Below are 24,847 nucleotides of genomic sequence, written 5' to 3' on the forward strand. Positions count from 1 at the left end.
GCCACTGGAAGGTCTCTGCAGGTGCAGCAACGTGGGTCTGCTCGTAACACTGATGCCTGAACCCAAGTGCTTCACGTTCTTGGGTCCGTCTGGACGTTAAGCTTGCTTATCTGTGGCCGGGAGGCAACAGCTGCTCCCTTTGCTCCATGAGCTGCTGAAATGTGGTCTGTGCACCAGTGTCTTCGGAGTCTGGGTTCTGGGAACCAATCTGCAGGCACCTGACCAGCTCCCATTTCTGGCCACGTACAGCAGTTTTCCAGTCCGGAACATTCTCCCCTCCGACTCCCCGCCCAACCTAGGAGAGGCCAGTCTTCAATCTCCCTCGGTGAGGTCTCTCTTTTGGATTCTATAGTGACCAAATAAAAGGCCTAACACAAAAATCAGGCAAATATGTTTAATTTTTTAAAATAACTGATGGCAAAATAAAATATTTACATCACATCATACTGTGTAAACATGTAAGGTCTCTGTACAAAGAAATATACATGCAAAATAATGTAAAAATTTAACTGAAATAATAAAAGAAATACACAAATAAACATGAGGTTACGAATACACATCCAGTTTTGAATCCAATTTCTTTTAAAAAGTTTCTGTACAATTTTACAAGAAACAAAAATCCAACAAAAGAATAAATAAAATACATTGGAAATGGCAAAGCTTAACTACGCCAGTTTATGGCTCAAGACCCGGGTGTCTGGCTGGCTGGGGAAGCAGGCTGGTCTCTCTTTTAGTGTATTTCACACAATGAAGGTAAAAAGACATCCAGAAAAAAGTCAAGCGTGCCCAGAAACCCCACGGCTTGTTCAAAGGCCTCCCCGCGCAGCGTGAATTCGGCCACAGTGACACAGACTTCGGACGCCAGCCTCAAGGCGGCTAGTGCTTTATTGGCTTTTATTTCTTACCAAAAGCTCAAAATCCAGCCAATTTTTGTACAGAAAGTTGAACATCAAAAAGTCTAAAAAGTAGTCAATGTCCAGACTGATTTTGGAAAAAAAAAAAATACTTTGGCATTCTGAATAATAGCATAATAAATTTTAAAACATTACCCTATTATCCAGTTTTATATTCAGAGTATGAAATCACTTTTTACAGTCCTCAAAATGACAAATTTCACGAAGAGTTAAATCTCCTTGAACTGATGGCACAGGTCTACGACCCTCTACCCCCCGCCCCACCCCCGACACACACACAAAACCATAAAGTTCACTGTACGAAGTATGTGCTTTTTCTATATATTTATTACAGGTACAACAGAGGTCTTCATAAATAGTTGCATAAAATGTTAAAGCCACAACATTGCACATGATATGAAATAAAACCAAAAAAACCCAAACCCCCAATGAGTGCATTTACAGTATCTTCATCTGACTGTATACTGCTCAACAATCTGATTGACGGCTTGAGGGTGGGGGACATGGGGTGGCGACCACTGGGGTGTGTGTGGGGGAAACCGACCTGCTGTCCTGGGCAGATGGGCAGAGCCCTGTGACCTCCCCCAGGGGAAGCCCCCGGGCAGCAGGTGGGGAGTCAGAGGGAAGGCTGGAGGGGGAAGGACAGATGGGAGGCAGGACCAGGCTTATATACAAGTAAGGCCTACATTTCATCAGAGCAGAACGACTCATTCTATTTTTATGCAAAAGTCTGAGGTTGAACGTACATTTCAGGAGCCCCGTCTGGCGTCCCAGTGAGACGCACACGCTGACCTGGCGGCTGGAGAAGCTCAGAGCCAGGTGGACCCTGAGCTCTGGACGAGGCCATGCGGACCGGCCACTGTGAGGGTGAGTCCTCCCCAGAGGGGTCCAGTACCTCTGTTTTGTTCGTTAACACCAGTGGTTGAACAGAGGCATTTCGTTTCCTTGAATAAATCTTGGAAAAGGTTAAATTTGCAAAATTCTATTCATGTTCGTTTAAAAAAGTTTCTTTTTATTTTTTTTTGCAGAAACCTGAATAAAAGACTGTGATACAGCAATGCTGTCTCCGCTCATGAAGAGTGTACGAAAAGGTCCTCCACCCCAGCACAGCGTGCTCCGGGGTCCCGCACGCCGCCGAGCACAGCTCACCCGGAGCGCGACGTCACACGATGAACAAACGGCAGCTGATCAGTTCTGTTGGTTTGTTTCTCTTCAAGGTTCAAATTAACAGCTGATTGGCAGGTGAAAGAGAATGAGAAAGAACTCCAAGACAGGTCAAACTCTAGGCAAAAGCCTGCTCTGTAAGAAGTTTTTAACGCTACGGATAGGTCGAACATCGTTCTGGTGTTTGCGCCGCTCAATGAAGGAAGTCAGTCTGGACGTGTCGAGGACGCCCGCGCCTTTGCCACCGCCGTGGCCCGCCTGCAGCCACTGCTCCTGCAGGGCCAGCGCAGCCGAGGGACGCCTGGCAGGGTCCTCCTGGAGAAGGAAACACACGAACTCCTTGGCCTTCTGGCTCACACCTTTAAAGCAGTCCTCCGGGAAACTAAAGTCTAGTCGGCAAATGTTCAGGCAGGTCTCCTCCACACTGTCGTCGAGGAAGGGGGACACGCCGCTGAGAAGCACGTAAGCGAGCACTCCGACACTCCACGTATCCGAGGTCAGGGAGATGGGGTTCCCAAGGATGATTTCGGGGGCTGCAAACTCGGGGTTCCCCAGTAACTGATGGATGTAGTAGGTCGTGTTGAGTTGGACAGCATCTCCAAAATCGGCCAGTTTGATCGTGGGCTTGGCCAGACTCTGATCCACCAGAATGTTTTCAGGCTGGAAGACAGGAAGATAACCGTCATTTCCACGGTCCCGATCTCAAGCTCACGGTGCGGCTCACCAGGAATCTAACGAGGTCAACTGAAGAAACTGCGTGCAGGGCAGGATGAAATTCTTGGCATGCAGGCCGCTGCGGAGGAAGCAGCCCCGGCCGAAGCAGCCCCGGCCGGGAGGGAGTGCTGCCCCTGCTCGGCAGACAGCGCCCCTGCCAGGTTGGCATGAAGCAGCCGTGTGGCAAAGTGCGGCCCAGGAAGCTGGGTGATTGTTCCACTCTTACCACTAACGGTGACATCTACCTTCCTTTCCCAGCCACCACAGAACCAGCCCCACACCAGCCTCGCAAACCTCACAGAACTCATGAACTGTGTGAAGACCTCGAATGTTTTACCTAGTACTCTACTGTTCATACCATTGCCCACCTCCTCCTACTTGTCCCCTGTGTGCAGTCAGACAGGCTGGCCTCGGCCCAGGAACCCCACTAACCTTTAGGTCCAGGTGTGCTATCCTGCAGTTGTGAAGGTATTGGACGGCTTCCAGAACCTCCCCCAGATACGCCCTGATCTTCCCTTCAGTGAGGTCTCCCCATCGCACCACACAGTCCAGGAGACGCCCCTGGTCAGCCCTGTGGAGGCAGGAACGTGTGCAATAGTCGTCACGGCGCTGGGTCACTGTAGAGACCTCTCCAGTGTAACAGGAAACACAGCTGTGTCTGCTTCCTAACATTCCTCACAGTTAATGTCCTATGAGCCTGGCGCGTCAGGATCCTGCCTCCACCTAAGGGCACAGCTCTAGCCAGAGGGGGATTTCTTTTCAGCCTCACTATGGATATAAGTGGGGACAAGGCCGCTCAGCCCTCAGAGGGAGTGGGAAAGGGGAAAGGAAGGCGAACTCCGGCCTCCTCGATGTGGAGGGCATGGCCTGGGCAAGCCGACAGCCACGCCAGGAGCCCCACAGACGCTCTGCAAGCATTTGCTGTAGGATGCAGTGGGGCCTTCGTTTTGTCACCCATAAGACGGGCAATGCAAAGGCCACATGAGATACTGGGAGTAAGGAGGCAGGCGTCAAGGACGTGATGAGAAGACAGCCCTGGGAGGTGCTGCTGGGGTGTTCCCCAGCACACCCGCTGCCCCCGAGTCTGGCTTCACACCAGTTCCTCACTCTGAGGGGAGTGGGGAGGACTTGCTGTGGTGACTGACCCCTGCCAGCCACCTTATAGGTAAGAGGTGCTACCTCTGCTCACTTGTGGCCTGGGCTGGAGGACCGCTCCCCGCCCCCCCCCGCCCTAGCTCCCTGCCACCAGTCCCGCAGGCTGTGAAGTCCTAAGCCTTGCAACCAAGCACACCAATACCCGGCCTTCAGTTAGAATGACCCCAGCGCTCCCCTTCACCAAACGGAGAGCTGGGGGGCTGAGGGAACACCTGTTAACCGCGGCCTCTGATCTCATGCTGGACTCAGGAGGCTTCCTACTGTGAATTCCTGTCAATAGTTAAAAACCACTGAGAAGGCGCTGCCAGCGGGTCAGGGACTCCTGCCCAAGGTCCTCCAGCTGGGCTCAAGTGAAGGCCACAACTGCAGTGAGGCTCTCTGAACGTCTGGCTACCTGCTTGCTCTGTCTGCGAAACAGAAACTCAAATGAAAACCAGCCACTTGTCTGCTAACGAGGAGGAACAGAGGAGAATTTGGTAGCAAATTCTAGTAACAGTCCAGTGAGGCTTAACCATTCAGTTTTCCACTAAAAAGAAGGGACAGCTGAACACGCTTAAATTTTAAGCCAGAAACAGAAGCTGTGGATTTTTAAGGACTTTAGGATTTCTTGTTAAAAACCCCCAGATGAGTAGTTGTTAGACAGCAGCATCTTTCTCCCAGATATTGAGAGGCCAGGTCTCCGCCTGGACATCTTGACCCCACAAGAACCCTCTCTATGGCAAGACTAAAGAATGCCAGGGGTGAGAAAGGAGCCCCAGGCCACGGAGCCACTGAAAGACACAGCATGGACTGAAGCCAGCCTGGGATGTGCCCAGGCCCCAAGTCCACCAATCTGCCCTTTGCCCATGATGCACAGTTTAGGCGGCAGCCTCCGGGGGGCCTGCCCTACTCCCTCTGCCATCTGATAGGTTTGCTATTCCAGATGGAGGGGGTGGAACAGGCCCATGACGTTGTGGCAGGAGCTGTTGGCAGTGCAGCCCTGGGTGCAGGTGCCCCTGAAACATGCCTGTCCCAACCTTGCCCCTTGAAGGCACTTCTAAGTTAAGAAAAAGAATACATCTAACAGAAAATCAGACACAGGGCCCTGATGGAGTCTGTGCGAGGAGGCCCCTGAAACCCGAGCCCGTTGTCACGTCATGGGGAAGGTGCCCCTAGAGGTGTGGGGGTGCTCCTCCCGCCTGTCCTACCCTTTCCATTTGAGAATGCATCAGGCACTACAACATGACACATGTTTGCTTTTGCCAGTGGAAAAGGAGTTGTAAATCCGGGAAAATATATGAAAGGACTCCCTGCTACAAAAGAAGGAACAGAGTTTAAACACAGCTAAATGCTAAGATATTTCCTAGAGGCCCGAATGTTCTAGGGTGGGCTTCCCAACCCTGGTACTGCTAGCACTTTGGGACAGGTAACTCTGTGTGCAGGGCCATCCCAGGTCCTGCAGGATGCTGAGCAACATCCCTGGGCTTTCCCCTCTAGATGCTGGTGGCACCCCTCAACCCAAGTTGTGATTAGCAAAATAGTCTCCAGACATGGCCAGATGTCCCCTGGGGGGCAAAACTACGCTCAAAGGAGGACCACTGCTCTTGGGTCAGTTTTCAAACTCTTTCTTTAGGAGATCAAGCCATTTACTCAGGTATATGCAGAGCTCACTAAGCACCAAAGGGCCTGGGGGGCTGCTCTGGCTGAAGGCCCAGCCCTCTCCCAAGGACGTTCTCTGGGCAGGGTGTGTCTTCTCCTCCTCTCTGACCATCCTGCAGTGGGCTGGAGCTCTGAGGGGCAGGACTGGACATGAGCAAGGCCTCAAGGTCTCAGGGAGCCCACTCTGAGCACCCACAAGGTTCCCCTGGCTCCTCCGGGATCCTGAGAACCACGTGGCATCTTCAGGTTGGCCGAGACCCAGAAGCTACCAGGGTGGTGCTGAGGTGTTGTGATGTTAGGCTCGTTGCTCCCTCATTTGGACACGTGTGCTGAAGACTATACTTCTTTCTATTATTACCGGAATGCTCTAGAACTGTGGTCTCTGACAATAGGCACATATATATGTATTTTACGAGTTCTATGGATTCTGAAATCCTGATTTCTGTCCTTAGAGAACAAACAACAATAAAATCACTGAAAGTTGAGCCTGAGGCTTACAAACTGGGGAAGGAAATGGGTGTGTACACACATTTCTAACACCAGGACGTAGCTGGTGGGGGTCTCGAAGGTATCAAGGAGACCAATAAGCAGCGGGTGCTGGAGGTTCTGCAGGATTCCAAGTTCATGGGTGACCTGGTCACGCTTCATCAACTTCTTGTTCACAAATTTAGTGGCCACTGCTCGTTTGGTTCCTTTCTGATCACATTTCTTAACGACAGAGAATCTGCCCCTAGAAAATAGGTTGAGAAGATAATTTTCAGAGGACTCTGAGTACATCACAGAGAAAAGACTCTGGTAAGTCTTATGGGGCTGGAGGCAGGGTACCCCTGCTAGCTGGTGACCCAAGCCTTTCCACAGGCCTGGCTCTCCCTGGCCACTCATGGAGGAGGGGCGGCCCTCATGACCCCGAGGAAGCCTAACAGTATCTGGTTCTCTCAGCCATGCGGCTGTCTCCTCTCCTTCCTAGAGGCATGCCCCATTTCCTCACCCTGCATCTGGGCAGGCCACGTGACTTCCTGGCCTCTGAATAGGCAGAGGTGACGTTGTAGGACTCACCAGGCAGCTTCCACCTCTGCTTTCCTGGAAAATCTTCTTGACCAGGTCAAGAAGCTTGAGCTGTACCTGGTGGCTGTGGTCACCCGCACTCCCTTCTACTGAGGAGAAGGGTCGGCTGGCATCGCCATGCCTGCAGCCTGCCTCTGTGGGATGCATGTATGGGGCGGGTCACCCACCTGCAGCCCACAGCTTCTGAGGCTGTACCCAGTGAACCGCACCTTAGCAAGCCTCAGCAGTACGCTGACCTGACCTGGAGGCTCTTGGACCTCTCATCTGAGCCTGCTACTGTGTGATGGGAGGAGAGCACTGGGGAACATGAGGGATAGAAATAAACCTGCGAGGGCTGACATGGCCACACCACTTTGCTCCTCCTCCTCCACAGAGGTTTGTTTAGTCTATCTCCCCAGCCTTCAATCTTGCCTGGCCGGTGGGATTTCGGGCCCACAATGCACAGGAAGCATGGCTCTTGATTTCTGAGGCTGGGCCCTAAGAGGCCTTGCAGCTTCTGCTTTTGCATCTTGACATGCTTCTGCCATGACGTGAGGAAGCCCCGGGTGAAAGTCTATGTGGACAGAGGCCCAGCGTCCCAGCCACCTGAGCCCAGGAGAAACCAATAGAAGGCCTGCCTGATTATTCACATGTTGCCAGAAGTGACAGCGAGTGGTGTGCATCAGGCAGCAAGGGGTAAGTGATGGAGCCATCAGCCCGATCCATACAAGTATGCGAAGCTGAGCCACATGACCCAGTCGGGCCGCTGGATGGTAGGAGGCTGCTGCTGGCTGGGGGGGCTTCTTGGCAAGTCTCTTAAAAAGGGGACAATTGTGCTCAGCTGCTGTGCTCCTGACCTCCTCCTCGCCACATGGGTCATGACCCGAGAAGTGGAGAAGTGCTGTGTGGACAGGCAGCACAGCCAAGTCAGAGGAGCCTGCCTGGGGGCCTCGGGGCGCCGCTGAGCCACTGCCCCAGGCCTGGCTGCCCCTGTCTCTTTTTGGGCAGGAGTACCCCGCCGCTCCACATTCCCAACCTCAAGGACACATTCAGCCTCTCTCAGCTGGGACTCCACAGGAGAATGAAGTCCCACAGAGAAGGGTCTGAGTGACTTCCCTGTGACTTCTCAAGGATGGGACACAGCTGGTACGGTCCTAGATGCACAGCAGAGGACTTAAGTCTTTCCATTAATGGATGGCTTATAGTATTAGACCTTAACTCTCTCTTGAAACTCAAGCTGAAAACATCCTCTTTACTCCTTCAATGTTTAATACCAAAAGGCAATGACAGGTTATGTTTTAAACATAACTCAAATAACTCCCAACTATGGCAAAATACACTGCTTAATTTTACCAACCTGCTCTTATGGAGAGTTAGGTCATACACTCTGCTTTCTTGGAGGGGCTCTGGGTTTTATACTGTACCTGCCAAGCTCAGCCACTTCGCTGTAGAAGGAGTCAAAGTTGTCTTTCCAGGTCACCATGATCCCATCACTCCCTGGACCTGCAAGAAAAGCACCATCTCCCCTGAACTTGGTTTACATGGCACATCTTGGGGAAGAAGTCTAGAGGCCTGCACTGTCCAATATGGCAGCCACACATGGCTACTGAGCATCTCGACTGTGGCTCATCGGAATGAAGTCGTGCTAGAAGGGAAAATACATGCTGCAGATTGGGACTTAGGACAAAAAGAGATGGATTTACGTGAAAGAAATAAACATACACTTCCTTTTCCATGATTTTCTCACTCGCATCTCCAAGGTGGAATCTTCTATCTCCTTAAGCTCCTTTAGCTTTGCTGTTGATTTATTATCAAGCAAAAATCACCTGTGTGGTTTCTGGGACATCTCTTACAAATTAGAACGCTGGAGATTCTTCACTTTTAAATTCAAGATTTTCTTTCTTCCTTGTGTCATGATCCAAGAATCAGATCATTTTCTTTCTCTGGCTTAAGGAGGTTAAAATATCTGGGATGAAGATATATATAATAAAAATGCGAAGATAATTCTTTCATTGTCTACACACAGGGCGCTCCTGGACTCAGTTCACTTTTGTTCAGATTCTTATTTTTGCTCTTGGAAGCAGTTTCCTAGACCCTGTGCCGCTGAAGGATGCACAAGAAATGTCAGCAGCTGGGTACAGCACAGTTGGCCTTCTGAGAAGCTGTAGCTGCAAATCAACTGGTACATGTTGCCTACTGAGCATCTCTATGTGTCCAATGCAGCCAGAGGAAACGTAAAAGGGCCTACGATGTGGCTTCTGCCTCCAGTAGCTCACAGTCTGGCCAAGGGGAGAACAAGGACTTGCTGGGCTATGGAGAGAGCAAGGGCTTCAGACCAGAGTGACTTGGGCCCTACCGTGGCTGCCCTGCGCTCATGGAGGGACGCTGTTAGGGTGTCAGGGAAGCACAGAGCCTGCACAGGCCTCAACCACACTGCTTCCTTTCCCCTCCAGTCCATGCAAGACCAACTTCGAGAAGATTCTCTCAGAGCCAAAGTGTCAAATTAAATACGAGGATGTGCTTTGAGCACAGGGAACACAGAACATCCTATGTTCTGACTCGGAGGCTGGCACCGGACACTCAGCTGCCCATGAACCTCTCCGAAGACCTGAGAGGTGCAAGAGGTCACTTGCCCCGGGATGCCCTAGACACCACGGTCTGCCACTCGAAGCTCTGGTTGGAAAGGCCCCACACGTGACTCAGTGCCCAGCATCTTAGACCACGGTGAGCTTGTCCGTGCGGGATGGGGTCCCCGGACCTGAGAGTCCCGGGAGAGGTGTGCCACCGGCTCAGGGATGCAGCTTACCCAGCACCCTCAGACTGGCCGAAGACGAGGCTGAACCCATGTCGTTCACAGCGATGCATGTGTAGATGCCATCATCTTCTGTGGTCACGCCGACGATCTTCAAAGCGGCCTCTCCCAAGTCACTGCCACACAGATGACAACACACTGTGGGTCACGAATGCGCAGCTCCCCCAGTGACTGCCCCCACCCCATCTCCTTTGGGGTCACAGAAAATCACAGAGGAATTACTGGCAAGGAATTTCAAGTGGAATTTTAATTTTTATTGCACATCTTGGTATGAAATGCTCCCTTGTGGGCAGGTGTCAGGGTGCCCAGGGTAACCATGGGGTTGACTGTGTCGGTCACAGTGGGCAGTTTCTCTGCCAGTGAGCCTCATCCTCACCTGTAGGAGATGCTGTAGTGACCATCGTTGTTCAGGGTGTTGTGCTCAGGGCCCTTCCAGGTGATTGAGGCCTTGGGGCGGCCACAAACCCGACATCTAAAAACAACGGTCTCCCCTGTCTCACACGTGACCTCACTCAAGGGAATGACGAATTCTGGGGGAACTGCAGGAAAAAGGAGTGACACTGGTCATCCCTGGCTCCCCTCCTACACCCGCCAACCCTAACATGCAAATGAGACTGTCGCCCATACCCAGAGCTCCATAGAAAACCCGCTCCCCAGGTCACACCCCAATGTTCTACAGCAGGCCCCGGAGACCTGACACTGTGAGACTGAAGGAACAAGGTGACGCAACTCACCGTCATATATGTAGTTGGGATTGAGAAGCTGGAACGGAAAAAGCACACAGGTGTTACCCAGAAACATGAACTGTTTTGAAGTATACGACTTTTTTTCCCAAGACACAATTACCTCTGAGAGATGAAGAGAAATAACTTGGCTTTTATAGGTCTCAAAACAGCGTGTTTTCATTGCCTTTAAATGTACTCAAAAAGCCTCATGTCAGGCAGCCCAGGTGGCTCAGCGGTTTAGCGCCGCCTTCAGCCCAGAGCGTGATCCTGGAGACCCTGGATCGAGTCCCACGTTGGGCTCCCTGCATGGAGCCTGCTCCTCCCTCCCTCCCTCTCCCTCTCTCTCTCCCCCCATCTCTAATAAATAAATAAAACCTTAAAAAAAAAAAAAGCCTCACGTCATACGAATTTTGGTGAATTTTAGTCTTCCTACCCACAAACGCAGAAGAGCCTCTTGAACTCAGAAATACCCATTTTTCTCATCAAACAGGCTGGATCCAGCTGGTCCCCAAACCCCTTACTTCTGAAGGAGGGCCAGTGCCCTGACTCAGAGCCCTTTAGAGGGTATTTTAGTGGTGCTGCAGGCAACCACTCCCGGGAGCCCCCGAAGCAATCCCAGGCCCCTCGGTGGTCCCCGGGGTCTGAGGCGGGCACAGAGGAAGTCTGCACCATACTGGCAGAGCAGCGCCAGCGCTCCTTGCCGGCTACCTGTGTGCCCGGTCAGGGTCAGGGTCAGGGTCAGGGTCAGGGTCAGGGGCCGCAGTACCGGTGCCCTGGAATGTGCATGTGCGCCTGCGGGCGCCCAGCCAAGCCCTGTGGGGTTGGCACATTGGGAGGCGGATGGCAGCCCCCCAGAGCCGCTCCACGTACCTTCACAGATACCTTGCTGCTGAGCCCCTCCCGTGACTTCCGATAACCATTCTCTAACTTGCCTTCCCGCTTGCCGTCTTTATCTTTTTTCTCAGATTTTTTCCTTAAACGGAGTGCTGTGTGCCAAGATGTTGACTTCCTAGGGGGAACATAACACAGTGGTAGTGTTACATCTTTCCAGTGTTCAGCAAGTGATTCCTGAAAGCCTTAGAGAAAAGCTGAGCAGCCCGCTTACATGATCTGGGGTGACTAGGGCTCCCCGGCACCAGTGAGCTCTGCTGATGGAAACCCTGGTCTCAACCACCAGAGGGGAAACCAAGAAGCTCTTCAATTTTGAGGATTAAAATACAAAAGTGCTCGTAATGGTCAATTTTATGTATCAACTTAACTGGGCTGCTAGGTGCCCAGAAATGTGATCAAACATTCTGGGTGCTTCTGAATGAGATTAACATTTAAGTAAGACACACTGCCCTCCACAACCTGGTAGGCCCCCTGCAATCAACTCAAGGCCTACGTAGAACAGAAAGACTGGCTTCCCTGAAGAGGGAGCACTCTAGGGGAAATGGGTCCCCCGCCTGCTCACCCACACCACACACTTGGACTTCCAAGTCTCCAGGACTCTGGGAGCCACTTCCTTACATTACTGGCCTCTTCCCTAGAACACACACACACTCCTTCCTACTGGTTCTATGATGCCTAAGATACTCTTCTATAAAACAGAATACAAAATAGGGTTCTTGAACAATGTACTAAAATAAAATATTTCTACATATCAAGGAGAAACAGGACAAGGGGATGATCATAGAGGAGAGGCTCTCTATAGCTTGAATGCAAGCTCAGTTTCCCTGGGGGGCTGCAGGCTCCAAGCCTAGAGCTGTGGGTTGGTGCTGGGATGCTGGCCAGCTGGTGCTGCGAACCCAGCCAAGGTCCTCCATCCTTGGAGGAGCACGACCACTGTTGCTGCCTTTGGAGGCTTCAGAAATTACAAAGTCTTACAATGCTTCCACTCTCAGAAGCCAGTGGGCTGATCTCTACCACAGCCAAATAGATTCAGGGAAGGGTGGAGTTTTAAACTAGTACCTGAATTCAGCTAAAAAAAAGAATACAGTAAAACTGATAATTTCTTAACTGAACTAACCTTCTAGTATATGTGAAGTGTGGTGGTAATGGCATCACACAGATGTTCATGTGCGGCTCACAGGGTGAGCATCTGCCTGGATGGACCCCCAGCACAGCCTACTAAGGAGTCCTTGGAGAGTCCTCACCTCCCACGAGAGATCTTTGGGGACTGTAATATCGTTGTGAATAACCTAGAGAACCTGTCAGGACAAGTCTGAGAGACAAAGGGCCACCCTATCTTTACTTTGGGGTTCCACACTGTGCTCAGAGATGTGCTCATGATGCTGCTCTGTCTCCCCGGGCCTTCTCCTCCCAGGGCCTCTAAGCCTCACTCACACTCAGGTCCTTCTCCCCCTTGCCTGGCCCACCGGGCACTCACTTGAGAGTCCCATCGGGGTTCTCCATGATGACTGCACTGGTATGCCCCAGGACGAAGCCTGGAATCCAGCCCTCGGCTGCGGGGCACTGGTCAGTGGCGGCTCGGAACACCAGAAACATGTTCTGTTGATTGCTGGCCAGAATTTGAACGACCTCTCCTTGATAGACGTTTATCTCATCCTCCTTCACTGCCGTGTAATCGTGTGTCACCAACATGGTGGAGATGTTGCTACTGCTGCTACTTTCACTCTGGAGCAGGAAAGATGGGGGAAAAAAAGGCAGAGGGGAACTGAAACGAGATCTGATGCGAGGAACTCACTTGTTGACGTGCGTCGCAGGGTGACAACCCAGAGCAGGGCTCACCAGACAGACACGGAGGCACCTGCATTCATTTGCCACTCTCTTTGGCTAACTTTGTGCTTCTTGTTGGATAATCAAAAATCAGGATTTCTCTAGAATGCAATGCAAGCAACAATCTAAAATAAATCACCACAATGATGACACTTCGCTTTTGGGAGCATGATTATTATTTTAATTCCATCTTCCTTGTACCCTCAAAGGAATGGCTCGGTCCTCCCATTGATGCCATGCTGCACCGTATCTATGTCACAGTGATATCACCGTGATGACATGCTCATTTGAAAAGGTATTATTAAATTAAAAAGCTACAGAGAGTAGCTCTTCAGCTCACAGGACACATTAGGTCAGGGGGTGGCCCCACAACTGCTAAGGAAAATGTTCACTAGAACGCATGTTCCAAGGATCATGACATGCTGCTGACATGCCTAAGCCTTTTCACCTCTTTTTCCTTTTAAAAGAATGAGGAAACCTGAAAGTCAATCAACTACTGTTCCGCTCTCATGAACTGTTACTCTGCCTCCCCTACGCAACCCTTAGTGGCCCTCTTGGGAGCCAGTGTAATTCAAGTGTCCCCAAGGTGCTGTTGCCACGGGAACACACAGCTTACCCAACATTGCAGAGCAGCTGTGGACACTACTGGTTCCACGATTCAAGCTCTGGGAACAGACCTTGGCACGAGAAAGCCTATTCTCCTCTTACCCTGGAGTCCTACTGGGACCCAGTGTCTTTGTTCACTGCGTGTACCTAATGTCCACCACAGTGACTGACGTGTAGCAGACATTCAATACATATTCAGGAACTCAATGAGGCAAGATTGCAAGAATAAAACAGAGATCGTTTCTTAAGGCCACCTACCTAAGCCCACAAGCTGAGTGGTGTTAGCTGCAGAGTAGAAGAAACACAAATGGCAGTATTTGTCCCAAGCCGTCATTTACCAAGTGACCCTTTTGTTCCAGGGGAGGAGGATGAGGAAGCTGACACCACTGCCAGATCCTGAGCTACATCTCGCTCAATCCCCTCTATCAACAGGTGGGATGTGGGAAGAGGTGTCAGGCACCCTGCTCCTGGTGGCTTGTTCTCAGAGGCTTCCACCAACGATGTTGTCTGGGTGTTCACAGATCCCCTGGACTCCGATGACACTAGCCTCTGCTGGGCTCTTGGGTGCCCAGGGCAGGTCCCGGGTGGTGTAGTTGCAACCGTCGGACAACCCTGCCACATGCCTGTCAGCCCTGGGCTACTGAGCTGGTGTTGGGTTACACTGAAGTGGATGGCTGGTTGCTGTTAACAAGCCAGTGTGCTGAGAATTCCGGGGTGCAGGGCTGGGACTCTCGACCCGCGCAGTGGGTATTTAAATTAAACACAGAGGAGTGCCAAACTTTGGTCCTATCTCAGCTGAGAGTCTGTTGTAGATTCCTGCCTCTTGCGGATCCCCATGCTGTCCATGTCATGTTCATTTATGCCATTTTATTCTTTTAGCATGTACTTTAGCATTCTTATATAACACACCCAATAATTTTGAGATTATGAAACCAAATTTGCTAGAAAATGCAAACAAAAAGCAACTTATGTGGCATAGCTGTTTTTGGCAATAGAGCATCCCAAGCTTGTCTTATAATTCTGCCACAATAATAATAGCATTAGTGTTTTCCGAACACCCCCTCTGCACCAGGCTAACTACCAGGCATTTAAAATCCATCTCATTTAGCGTTCGAAACTGCCTTCCCAGCTGGCACAATCATTACCCCCTTCCAGAGTGGGGGTTAGGGATGTGTACGGGCCACCCGGCCTCTGAGAATAAGGCAGGGTTGCTCTTCTATTGCCGCCAGGTGCAGAGAGATTGTACGTCCACATTTGGGGGCTGGTGCAGTCACTGTCTGGGTTGGTCCACATCCACTCCACTCCTGCTCTCAGAACTTTCCAGAAGGTGCCCATTAAAAGAGGAAGAAGGACCCAGGCCATGGGTTAGGCACAGCTGCTTGGCTGTGACTGCAGACAGCTCCGTGGAAGTAGTCAAGGAGGAAGGTGGCCACTGCTGACCTACCCGGAGGATTAGACGGCCCAAATGGGTAGAATGGGGCAGGGCGATGGTTCCTTTTAACCCAAATACTTAAGAATCTTACAGGATGTTTTCACATCCCTGTTTAAGCCTCTAGTGGTCTTCCCAGGCTTCCAGGGCATTTCTGTAAGGCACTTTGACTCATCTAAAAAACACTGGCAATTTCCCTTTCCAGGTTATCTACCACCTAAGAAAAAGTGAAAGGCGACTTTTGTAGCCTAAAGCTGGAACATATATGGCACATGTGACTCTGCCTTTGTCTCAGAACATCCTGGGAGGGAGCCAGGTGGTGCCTGTATTTGCATGCACTTGTGGGCGGCCTGGAGACCAGCATGGGTTCCCGTATTGGAGCAGCTGAGGTTCATCCTGTTGCACGGACTCTGAGCGCTCCTTGGTTGCTTACGGGGAGTGTCCATGTGAGGATGAGCTCGACAGCTGCTCCCTGGCCCAATTCGTAGGGGTCTCAGCTGTAAGGCTGCGCCAGCATCCTGAGTATTCACCCAGATGTGGGCAGGTATGGCATCCCTGTGACCTCTGCCTCTTTTGCTCTAGTTGGAGCTACTCACCCAGATTCCTAGTATTTCAGACCCAACAGGGGACCAGACTACTCTGCAGGACACTGTAAGGCACCCACAACGAGGACAGCTGGTCATAGCCACTGCAGGATACCTGCCCCGACCACTTATTTTTTCGAATAAGAGTCAAGGGCAAATAAATGTACCAAGACCCATTTCCTAATTTCTTCCTCAATTAAATATAAAGATTGAGTTTTAACAAAATATGTAACAAATAGGAAGAAAAGGGAAGGCCACATTGACCCAAAGAAGGCATTAACAGAAGTCCAGAGAAGAGAGGAGAGACATGCAAAAGCCAGATTTGTTTTCATAAAGAGAGACACAGACCCTTTTAGGGAAATGTATTTAAAAATTTATAAAGCGATCAAACATACACTTGTTAGAACAGTTCTATTCCCTCACGCATGCCTTTAGGAAAGTGTTAAAGGTCAGGCCATCTGCTGTGTAGGAAAACAGCTGGGTAGGACAGTGAGGAAGCCACAAAATGGGGGAGAAACGCACCACAGCAACCTTTCTGCTTGAGGACACAACATAGGTGACAGGCAAGAGGAGGGCGAGGAAGCCCGAGCGCCCGCAGACGCTCCCAGCCGCTGGCAGGAGCCCGAGCTCCAGAGGCCCTACAGCAAGCAGTCTCTTCCAGAGTGACACTTGGGGGAAGCAAGTATTTCCACTGGAGAGATTCCTTTCCCCAAATTTTGTCTGCTTAATTTGCTGTGAGTTGCTGTTGGAAGTTTTCTTGAGGGATTTTTTTTTCAGCAGATGAGTCAAAAATGCTGCAAAGATCATTTAAGGCATAAAAGAGCACAACCAAGCGATGAGCAAAAAGCTTAAAGTATACAATTTAAATAGGAGGCAAACAGCAGGGACACTGACCCCTCTAAAAAAACCATGTGTGAGGAAGGCAGGGGTAAAAAGAAGTTCCACGGTATCCTGCTGGTCGGGGGGTGACAGGTGCACAGGCGCTGACGCTGAAGGGTATGATCTGGCTTCCCGGATTAAGGAGACACACACAGAGCAAGGAGCGAGTTAGTAGAGACGAGAGCAGAGGCAGCAGCGCCCGTCCTGGCAGGAGGGGTTAGAAGGCGCCACCGTGGAGAGCTGACCGACCGCAGGCGGCGGGCAGGCGGCGGGCCGAGCGAGTTAGTAGGGGCAGGCGGCCGCGGGCTTAGAAGAGCTGGCGGGACAGAGGCAGCGGGGCGGGCGGGCGCAGGCCGCCGGGCGTTCTTACCCCGTTGCTCTGGGTGGACTGTACCGACTGCTCGCTGGCCGACGAGCAGGTGCTCATGCGGTCTGTGTCCTTGCTGGGGGCCGCGTGGCGCTGGGCCTGCCGCTGGAGGGAGTCACTGTCCCCCGGGAAGGTGAAGGAGCCTGGCCGGCTGGCGGGGGAGGCGGGGATGGAGCTCCAGAAGGAGCCCCCCTTCTGCAGGGGGCTGCTGGGGGGACAGGGCTCCTTGCCGATTGGAGGAGGTAATGCGGCGGCCACGGGAGAGTTCAGAGGCGAGGTGGCCCCAGGCCTGGGCTTTGCCAGGGGCAGCGAGCCCGGGCTGCTCCGCGAGCGGCTGTCCTCCGGGGGGGCCCGCGCCTCCTTGGTGTCCGCATCGCGGCCGGCGCCCGCCGCGCCCCCCGAGCACCTCCGGGGGCTCTCAATCACCTTCATCCTGGGGATGAGCTCGGCTTCTCGCTCGGGGCCTCCGGGCTCGGGGGCGCGCCTGCCAGGCTGGCTGGGGCCGGGCTCCGGGGCGGGGCTGCTGCCGGGAGGGGCCAGTGCAGGGCCGGGAGTGGACGTACCTGACATCTTGTCTGCCTCTGCCTGGCCCGAGGCTGCAGAGGAGACCAGCACGGGGGAGTGGTGTCTGACAGGCTGGGGGATCCGGGAGGGTCGGCTTCTGCTCGAGCTGGGGAGGCCGCTGCAGCTGCCAGGGCCGCCGCTGGGGTTGCTGCCTCCGCCGCCGGGGGCCCCGCTGCCAGCCCCGCCGCCGCTGCCTCCGCTGCCGCCGCCCCCGCCACTGCCCCCGCCGCCGCCCCCACTGTGGTTCCTCTGATACTCGATTGGTGATGTCAAGGCTGCAAAACAAGGGAGACGCAGGGGACAGACTGTCAGGGCACGGAGAAAATAAAAAGGATGCGCTGGGCCTCAGTACCCCCCAACAGAGGGGGCTCACCCACGTGACTTCTAACCATCATGACCGGTAAGCTGCCACCCATCCTAGGAGCAGCAGAGTGACACCATCCGCCCATAAAGGAATAGGCAAAGATCTTAAATGCTCCTCTCCTACTGAACTTACATGGACCCCATCATGGGAGGTGTGTCCGTGTGAGTGGCTGGAGGCCATGGAAGCACATGGTGCGGGCTTTAATGGCCTGGGAGCAGCAAGCAAAGCCTCTGCATCCCTGCCAAGTGAAAGAGGCCGACTGCCCATGTGCGAGAACCCCAGACAGCAGCTGGCTCCAGGAGTGGGAAAGTTCAGTCCAGCTGCCACAAAGGTCCTCTTTAAACCAGAGAGCAGTCAGGCAAAGAAGAACCTGGCTGGGAGTTAAGGAATCCCTAGGTTACCCTGCACACAGGAAGGTAGTGTTAGGCACCAGCTCTGCTTTGCAGATTTGGCACAAGAGACAAAGGAAGGTAAAGAGCTATGCAAAGACCCTCCTCGTCAAGCAGCTGTCCCCTCTATTGACCTCCGTGATATAGTTGTTATGTAACCATCTGCAGGAAGCCGAAGGAAACATGCCAAGTAAGATACAGGGAAACATGAACACAAATTTTTAAAGTGTTTTAAAACCTTTGAGAAATACAACAATTAGGCAGAGTCCCTTCTTGCCTGGGAGGCGTCAAGGCAGGTGTGAACAAGCATTCTGGAACCAAATGACATTTTACTAAGCCTGTCTTGGTCATGGCCTCTTCCTGGAACAAGGGGTGAGAGGGAAGGGTGCCACGTGCCCAGAGCTCTCACACCATTCCCGATGTGCTCAATCCTCTGGAAGAGGTCCTTTATGTAGACTTATGTAATGTAAAGTGTATCTAGTAAGGCTTCACAGCACAGCCTCTTCAGACTTCTAGTTTGGGAGGTGAACGTTTACAGAGATTTCCCAACAGTTCCATGCTATGGATGGGCACTTAACGCATCACTTAAGAGCAGCACATTTAGAGAGGCCTGCACTGGCTCACTGTAATGGGAGCGAAACTTTTTCTTACATGTACAGGGACTGCTCCCCAACCCCATTAAGCCTCACGTATCCAATTCTAACTGCAGATGTAAACACTGATCAGTCTTGCTTGACACCCAGGCAGCTACCACTTGGTTCCAAATGCTTTGACCTTGACCTTTCACTCCATGCCTGGGTTCCTGGCTCTTGAATGTCATGTAAGATGTGAAGGTGTTTTATGGTGATAAAGAAATGACAACACTGTGTTGGACTGGGCCAGAGACAGAGAACACGGATCAGGAGAAAAGGATAAAGAGGAGGTATTAAATGAGTTATCTGACTTCTGGCTGAATTCTAGGAGCTCTTCAATGATCACCAAATTAGAACCCAATTAGAATTGCCATCACAAAGGGAAGCAAGTAGTTTTAGGTCACTGATATAAGTCAAAAGAATGATCTAAAATGTAAGTCAGTATGGTCATTCTCCTTGTGGAGAAGAAATGTCCCTAAACGTGCTTTGCAGCTCCCTGTAATCACTCATGTCATGGAAGCTGGGAAGGAAAAATATAGGTCTTATTTTCTAATGGAGGTGGGAGGCATGGATGAGCAATGCAAGTGAACACAAATTTCCAAGTTGCACTGAAGAATGTCTCTAACATCTTTGGCCACTTCCGTCTGCTGCCTCAGTTTTCCCTCAAGCATTCCCTTCCCAGGACAGGGCTCTAGGGCACAAATGGTGCAAGAGACCATGAGGGACACGTGCCTAGGGCCAGATCCTGACTCTGCCACAAAGAATTTGTGGGACTTGGCATAACTTACTTATCTACCCTGTGCCTGAGCTTCCTCATCTGTAAAATGGGATGGTAGTGGTACTTGCCACCAGGATTCGTTGTGAGAAGGAAATGAAGTAATATACAAGTGCTTACTAGAACAGGGCCTGCAACATAGACTCTGCTAAGGAAGTCTTGTCAGTATGAGCAGTATGCAATAGGAGAGAGAAGAGAAACAGAAATGTGTACTTCAGGCAAAGAAAATACACACCCAGTAACAGAACATACATTACCATTTAAAAAATTGCGCTGGTTTTCTAAAATTTGGTTGATTTCATGGATCCATGTTTGCCGGACACTTGGACTGGATGAATGCAAAATGAAGGTCTCCACCACACCACCCGTCCTCGACGTCAAAGCAAATTTACATGGATCATTTTCCACATTTTCCTCCAGGCAAAGGCAACTCACCTTAAAAAAATGAAAGCATTATTCACAATGACCCAAAAGTGAAAGCAACCCAAGTGTCCATTGGTCATTGGTTTTGATGGATGGATAAACAAAATGTGGTCTGTGGAATGAGTAAATGGAATATTCCTCAACCTTAAAAAGGAAGGACAGGCTGACATATGCCCCAACACGGAATGACCATGAGGATATCATGCTAAGTGAAACAAGCCAGTCACAAGAAGACAGATACTGTCATGATTTCATGTAGATGAAAGAAGTACCCTGAGCGGTCATACTCACCAAGCCAGACAGTGGAATGGTGGGTGCCGGGGGCTGGCGGGGGGTGGAGGTGGGTGGGGTAAGGTGGGGTGGGTGGGGGATGCGGAGTGGTTGTTTCAAGAGCATAGAATTTTGGTTCTGCAAGATAAGGAGAGTCCTAGGTGGATGGGTGGTGATGGCTGCATGACAATGTGCATGTACTTAATGCTGCTGAGCTATACACAGAAAAATAGTCAAGATGGTTAATTTATGTGTATTTTACTATAACAAAAAACAATTAAAGCACATTCATTCCTCCTGGTCAGGTGCAATGTAAATGAAACTTTTCAATGACTTTTTAAACTCCAGGACAAGGGGATTACCAGGAATTGAACTAATAACTTGAATATTAACTAGAAACATGGGCCTGGGAATTAGCCAATTTTGAACTCCTTATGATCAGCCAGTGTTGTATATCCCTTACTTCCCTGCTCCAGGAATAAAATGACACTGTTTAAAAACCTTGACTATTAATATAGCACATGTGTTATGAAGTTACACCCGAGATCTCATTTTTACAGAAGCAGGATATGTGAAAGAACAGAGAGAATTTTTATGCTACTGGAATGTAGTGGATAAGTCTGTCAGGAGACTTCTGGAAGAACAGGTAAGATACCTCTGGATAGAAGGTGGTGGGTGCACAGTGACAACTGGAGGGGGAGGGGGGTCTCCACCGGCTTGAGCAGGAGGGCTGGAGAATGGTGGAAGACAGGAGAGGCCCGAAGCTTCATGCAGCCCAGCTTAGACACCTTCTGAGGTCCTGCTGGGCTGAAGAGCCTCCCCCAGGCCAGAGCAGGAGGAGGCAGGAAGGCTGCTGCGGGTGGCCAACGGAAGGCTGATGGGGAGCAGGAGGGTGTGGTGTCCCACCTGTGTGCTGAGACCTTAGGGCTCAGAGGGTCCCTGTCCCTGACAGGAGCCTAGCAGTCCAGGGTAGGGGCCCTAACACAGGGAAGCACATCTCCCTTCTGAGCTCAGGGCCTGCACAGCTGCAGAGGTGGGATGAGCAGAGGTGGAGAGGGGGGTGGGCAGGCTGCCTCTCCCAGGGCCCGTCTGCTAGGACCTCCAGCCCCGCCTCTGCTTTTTTTCTATCTGGCCCTTGGTTTGTCCCAGTTACAGGACTGAGGCCATTGGCAATTATTTTGTCTGTTTACTTGTTTCTCTTCTATCAGAGAACAAGCTCTTCCAGGGAATGGACTGCCTGCCTTGCGTGCCTCCACGGCCCACACCTAGCACTGAGCACTCAGCATGGCCTCAGAGATTGGGGAGAAGAATAAGACACAGGGGAAGCTTTCTGCTCTGGTCTCAGAATGATGCTCCAAATCTGTGTCTGTCAACCTCAGTTGTACGTGTTTCCTAGGGAAGGTGGCATACGACATCTAGCCACGACAGTCTTCTCATCACAGTCAGGATGGCTATGGTCACGCAGAGATGTGTGCCAGACCTCAGCCACTTCAGGATGCCGAGAGTAGAGGGATGGAGTGAACTTTTAAAAGTTCTAAGATGTCTTAGGACCTTTTTAAAATACTTCATAAACAAAGGGTCAGGACACATCATCCTGAAAAGGAAACAGTTTATGAGCATGATGGGTACATTACCTTGATACTGTTCTTAAACAGGAATCCTGGCATCGAGAAGCCCTTTTTTTTATCAAGTGGTTCACTGAAAATGACGATTTGCTCAAAGAGGAAAACTCGCCTCTCTTTACAGCGAGGCAGAAGTCCCGAGTCCTGGTCTGTGACCAAGAATGTGTCCTGCAAGAGTAGCTTGCCCTGGGCAACAATTTTACCCTAAAAAGGAGGGGCAAAGGAAAAGGAGAGAACATTTCATTCTAAGTCAAGATATCTGAAGTTCTGTTTTCTTTTTTGTTCCCACAAAATGTGTTTTTCTTCTATTAATTTACAGAGCTTAAAAATTTGTTTGTAATGAGTTCTTAGCTTTGAATGGAATAATCATCTAGATGACATTCTAGCCAAACTCTGTGTAAGTCTCTGGCCTCGGCTACAATCAAAGACAAAGTGGGTTGAAAGTGGACAGCTCACACCGGAACAGGTTCTCTGGGTGTGGCTCCTGGGGCCCAGCAGCATGGGCACCCTGGCAGGACCCACTAGAAATCCACAGGGGCCTGTGTCCTCAGGAACCCTCCAGGAGAGTCTGTATGTGCTTTCTTGAGAACCACAGCACCAGAACTTTACATCCTAATTCTCTAGAAAAACAGAAGGCAAGGAAAGCAAAACTTTGTCCCCTTTCGTTACTCGGTAGTTGAATTTGGAAATATTCTGAGTATCTTTAAGACGCTAAGAGGTCGTGCTCGCTTCAGCAGCACGTATACTAAGATGCTAAGATGCAATGTGTAGTATGAAGAGCCTGGCAACTCACATAAAAGTTTGTTAGACTAATAATGAACACAGTGTGCCTGCAGCCAGGCTCCCAGGGATGATGGAGATGGGCGAGGCCCCTTGCTTTCCACCACTTGCCAGGGAAGGAAACTGCTGTTGCAGCAGCAGAGGGCCCACAAGACAAAGCAGAATCCTGCCTACTTCAGCCATCAGGCGCTGGGCTGAGAGCAGAGGAAGGTCCTCAAAGAGCAAATCAAATGCACCAAAAAAAGTTGAAAGTATCAATCAGGTTCAAGTACAGTGAGAGGAGACAGAAAAACAGGCAAAAGGGATCAACTTTCTACGTGTGGAGATAAATAATCTAAGACCAAATGAAATGATAGAAGCCAGAGGAGCAAGTGTAAAGAGCAGCCGCATTACATCAAATCCTTGCAGCCGCCCCACGTTCATCATGTCGTTGCACCGCTTGGGGACTATGCACATGACTTCCACAGCTCTCTGCGGGTGGGAGAGAAAGCAGAGCCAGCGGTCAGCTCCCCCTCAGCTTCACCCCCAAGTCCGGTTCCCTCCTTCCTGCCCCCCAGGAAGCAGAGGGCACATCCAGGAAGGAGAGACCCTTCCCAGGGACAGGCTCCTCCAGAGGGCAGGCTGCTCAGGACATGCTGGAGACACAGGGGGTTTAAGTGAGGGGCCAGGGGAGAACAGGGCAGGTCCAGTGGGGGGATGTACCTCTAATTCTGATGTATCCAGGCTAGCTTTTTTGGAATACTTGAGGAAGTCCTGCAAGGAGCATTGAGAGGACACGGTAAGGGTGATGATCACAACAGCCGCTAACCTTATTGTTCATTCTTGATGTGCCAGGCACCAGGCCAAGCATCTTAGCTGCATGTTCTCATTGCTTTCTCCCAGTAACATGAAAAAAATATACCCTTATGAGGATTTTGAGCTGTAGCAGAGCAACGTTACCAAATCTAAGCAGGTATTGGCTCCTCTTTGACTCCAAGACAGTTCTGGTCTCTGTGCATACTCAGCTTTTTAATTTTATAACTGAAGCAATCTCTCTATATATCTACATTCACTTTCATCATGGAAAACTGTGTGGCTTTGCCTTTAATTGTGCTTTGGAATTTAAACCAATTGAGGGCTTCTGAGCTCTGTCAGCAGGGCCAACAAAAAGCAACAGGCAGGGACTGAAATTTTAATTTTACCCAGGGCCCTAGGAAGATGAGAAAACTTACAAGGTCAACAGAGCCAAGGAAAAATCATTAGCTTTCAAAGATCTGTGGTGGGGCAAAAAGCTCACTTCAAGTGACATTTTGATTCAGAACTTGATGCAAATGAAAAAAATCAAGGGAACTGTGTAAGATGCCTTATTAGGTTTTAAGAAATTTACTCTGAAATATTTAAAATCAGCAGTGAGAAGACTGTTTTTGATTTTTTTAAAGGAAAGAGTCCAGTCACCTGCCCAACCCATCCTTCCCCTCCTCTTTTGGGTCTTCCCACTGAACTCCCAAAGCCAGAGTGCACCCACCACAGCCTCACCTTCAGGAGCAGCTGGTACTTCATAATCCGCTGCACTGGTTTGATCAACAGATCTGTGAGCTGCAACCTGTGGCCCAGACGCTGCTTTAAGTCCTATGGGTTTAAAGGAGGAAAAAAAAAAAAAAAAAAGATCCTAGGTGCGGTCTTTCAAAGGACCATTGGTTCCTTCCTGTAACTGTCAGAACGTCTAACTATGGGGATTCCTGTGTGGCTCAGTGGTTCAGCACCTGCCTTCAGCCCAGGGTGTGATCCTGGAGTCCTGGGACCGAGTCCCATGTCAGGCTCCCTGCATGGAGCCTGCTTCTCCCTCTGCCTGTGTCTCTGCCTCTCTCTCTCTCTCTGTGTGTGTGTCTATCATGAATAAATAAAATCTTTAAGATAAAAAAAAAAAAAAAAAAAAAGAAAGGCTAACTACCTGGCAGGAAAGGTGTGGGGGTGGGGAGAGAGGCCTTGCTGCACAATAACCAGCCAGGGATCCCCAATTTCTCAGAATGGCCTCTTCAACCCTTTGGGGCAGTTTTCAAAATAGCCTTTTTTTTTTTTTTTTTGCTTGTTTAAAGACTCTTTCAATTGCTTTCTTTTATTCATCTAAACACATGCTTTATTTTTAGGCTGAGAGTTTAGATCATGAGTTGTTCTGAATCTGTAAAGAACCTTGAGTTCAAAACTGTTTGAATAAAAAGCCCTTATTTTAACAATGACTCCAGTCTTCTGAAAGTTAAGGGATACACAATCATAGATTGAATTCATACTCATTTCTCTGA

At 50.6% G+C, this 24,847-nt stretch overlaps 1 protein-coding gene across 5 annotated transcripts in view; it reads right to left on the minus strand.

The window, feature by feature from the left end:
- Positions 1-380: 380 nt before the first annotated feature.
- TRIO (trio Rho guanine nucleotide exchange factor) overlaps positions 381-24,847 on the minus strand; it is a 355,982-nt gene continuing 331,515 nt past the window's right edge. For 3 of the 5 annotated variants that reach the window (XM_072807309.1, XM_072807307.1, XM_072807308.1), the window contains exons 43-57: positions 24,084-24,176; positions 23,271-23,321; positions 22,962-23,039; positions 21,801-21,992; positions 19,731-19,908; positions 16,753-17,588; positions 12,535-12,782; positions 11,037-11,175; positions 10,176-10,203; positions 9,818-9,980; positions 9,436-9,557; positions 8,054-8,132; positions 6,115-6,315; positions 3,225-3,363; positions 381-2,738 (exon numbers count right to left, since the gene is read on the minus strand). In XM_072807309.1, the coding sequence (XP_072663410.1) occupies positions 2,190-2,738; positions 3,225-3,363; positions 6,115-6,315; positions 8,054-8,132; positions 9,436-9,557; positions 9,818-9,980; positions 10,176-10,203; positions 11,037-11,175; positions 12,535-12,782; positions 16,753-17,588; positions 19,731-19,908; positions 21,801-21,992; positions 22,962-23,039; positions 23,271-23,321; positions 24,084-24,176 (3,096 nt within the window). In that variant the 3' untranslated portion in view covers positions 381-2,189. Of the gene's footprint in view, positions 2,739-3,224; positions 3,364-6,114; positions 6,316-8,053; positions 8,133-9,435; positions 9,558-9,817; positions 9,981-10,175; positions 10,204-11,036; positions 11,176-12,534; positions 12,783-13,748; positions 15,137-16,752; positions 17,589-19,730; positions 19,909-21,800; positions 21,993-22,961; positions 23,040-23,270; positions 23,322-24,083; positions 24,177-24,847 lie in introns of those variants that run through there. The other 2 variants (XR_012021603.1, XM_072807311.1) reach the window with 2 other exon arrangements.

This window comes from Canis lupus, chromosome 31 (genome assembly GCF_048164855.1).
Source record: "Canis lupus baileyi chromosome 31, mCanLup2.hap1, whole genome shotgun sequence".
NCBI classification, from domain to species: domain Eukaryota; kingdom Metazoa; phylum Chordata; class Mammalia; order Carnivora; family Canidae; genus Canis; species Canis lupus.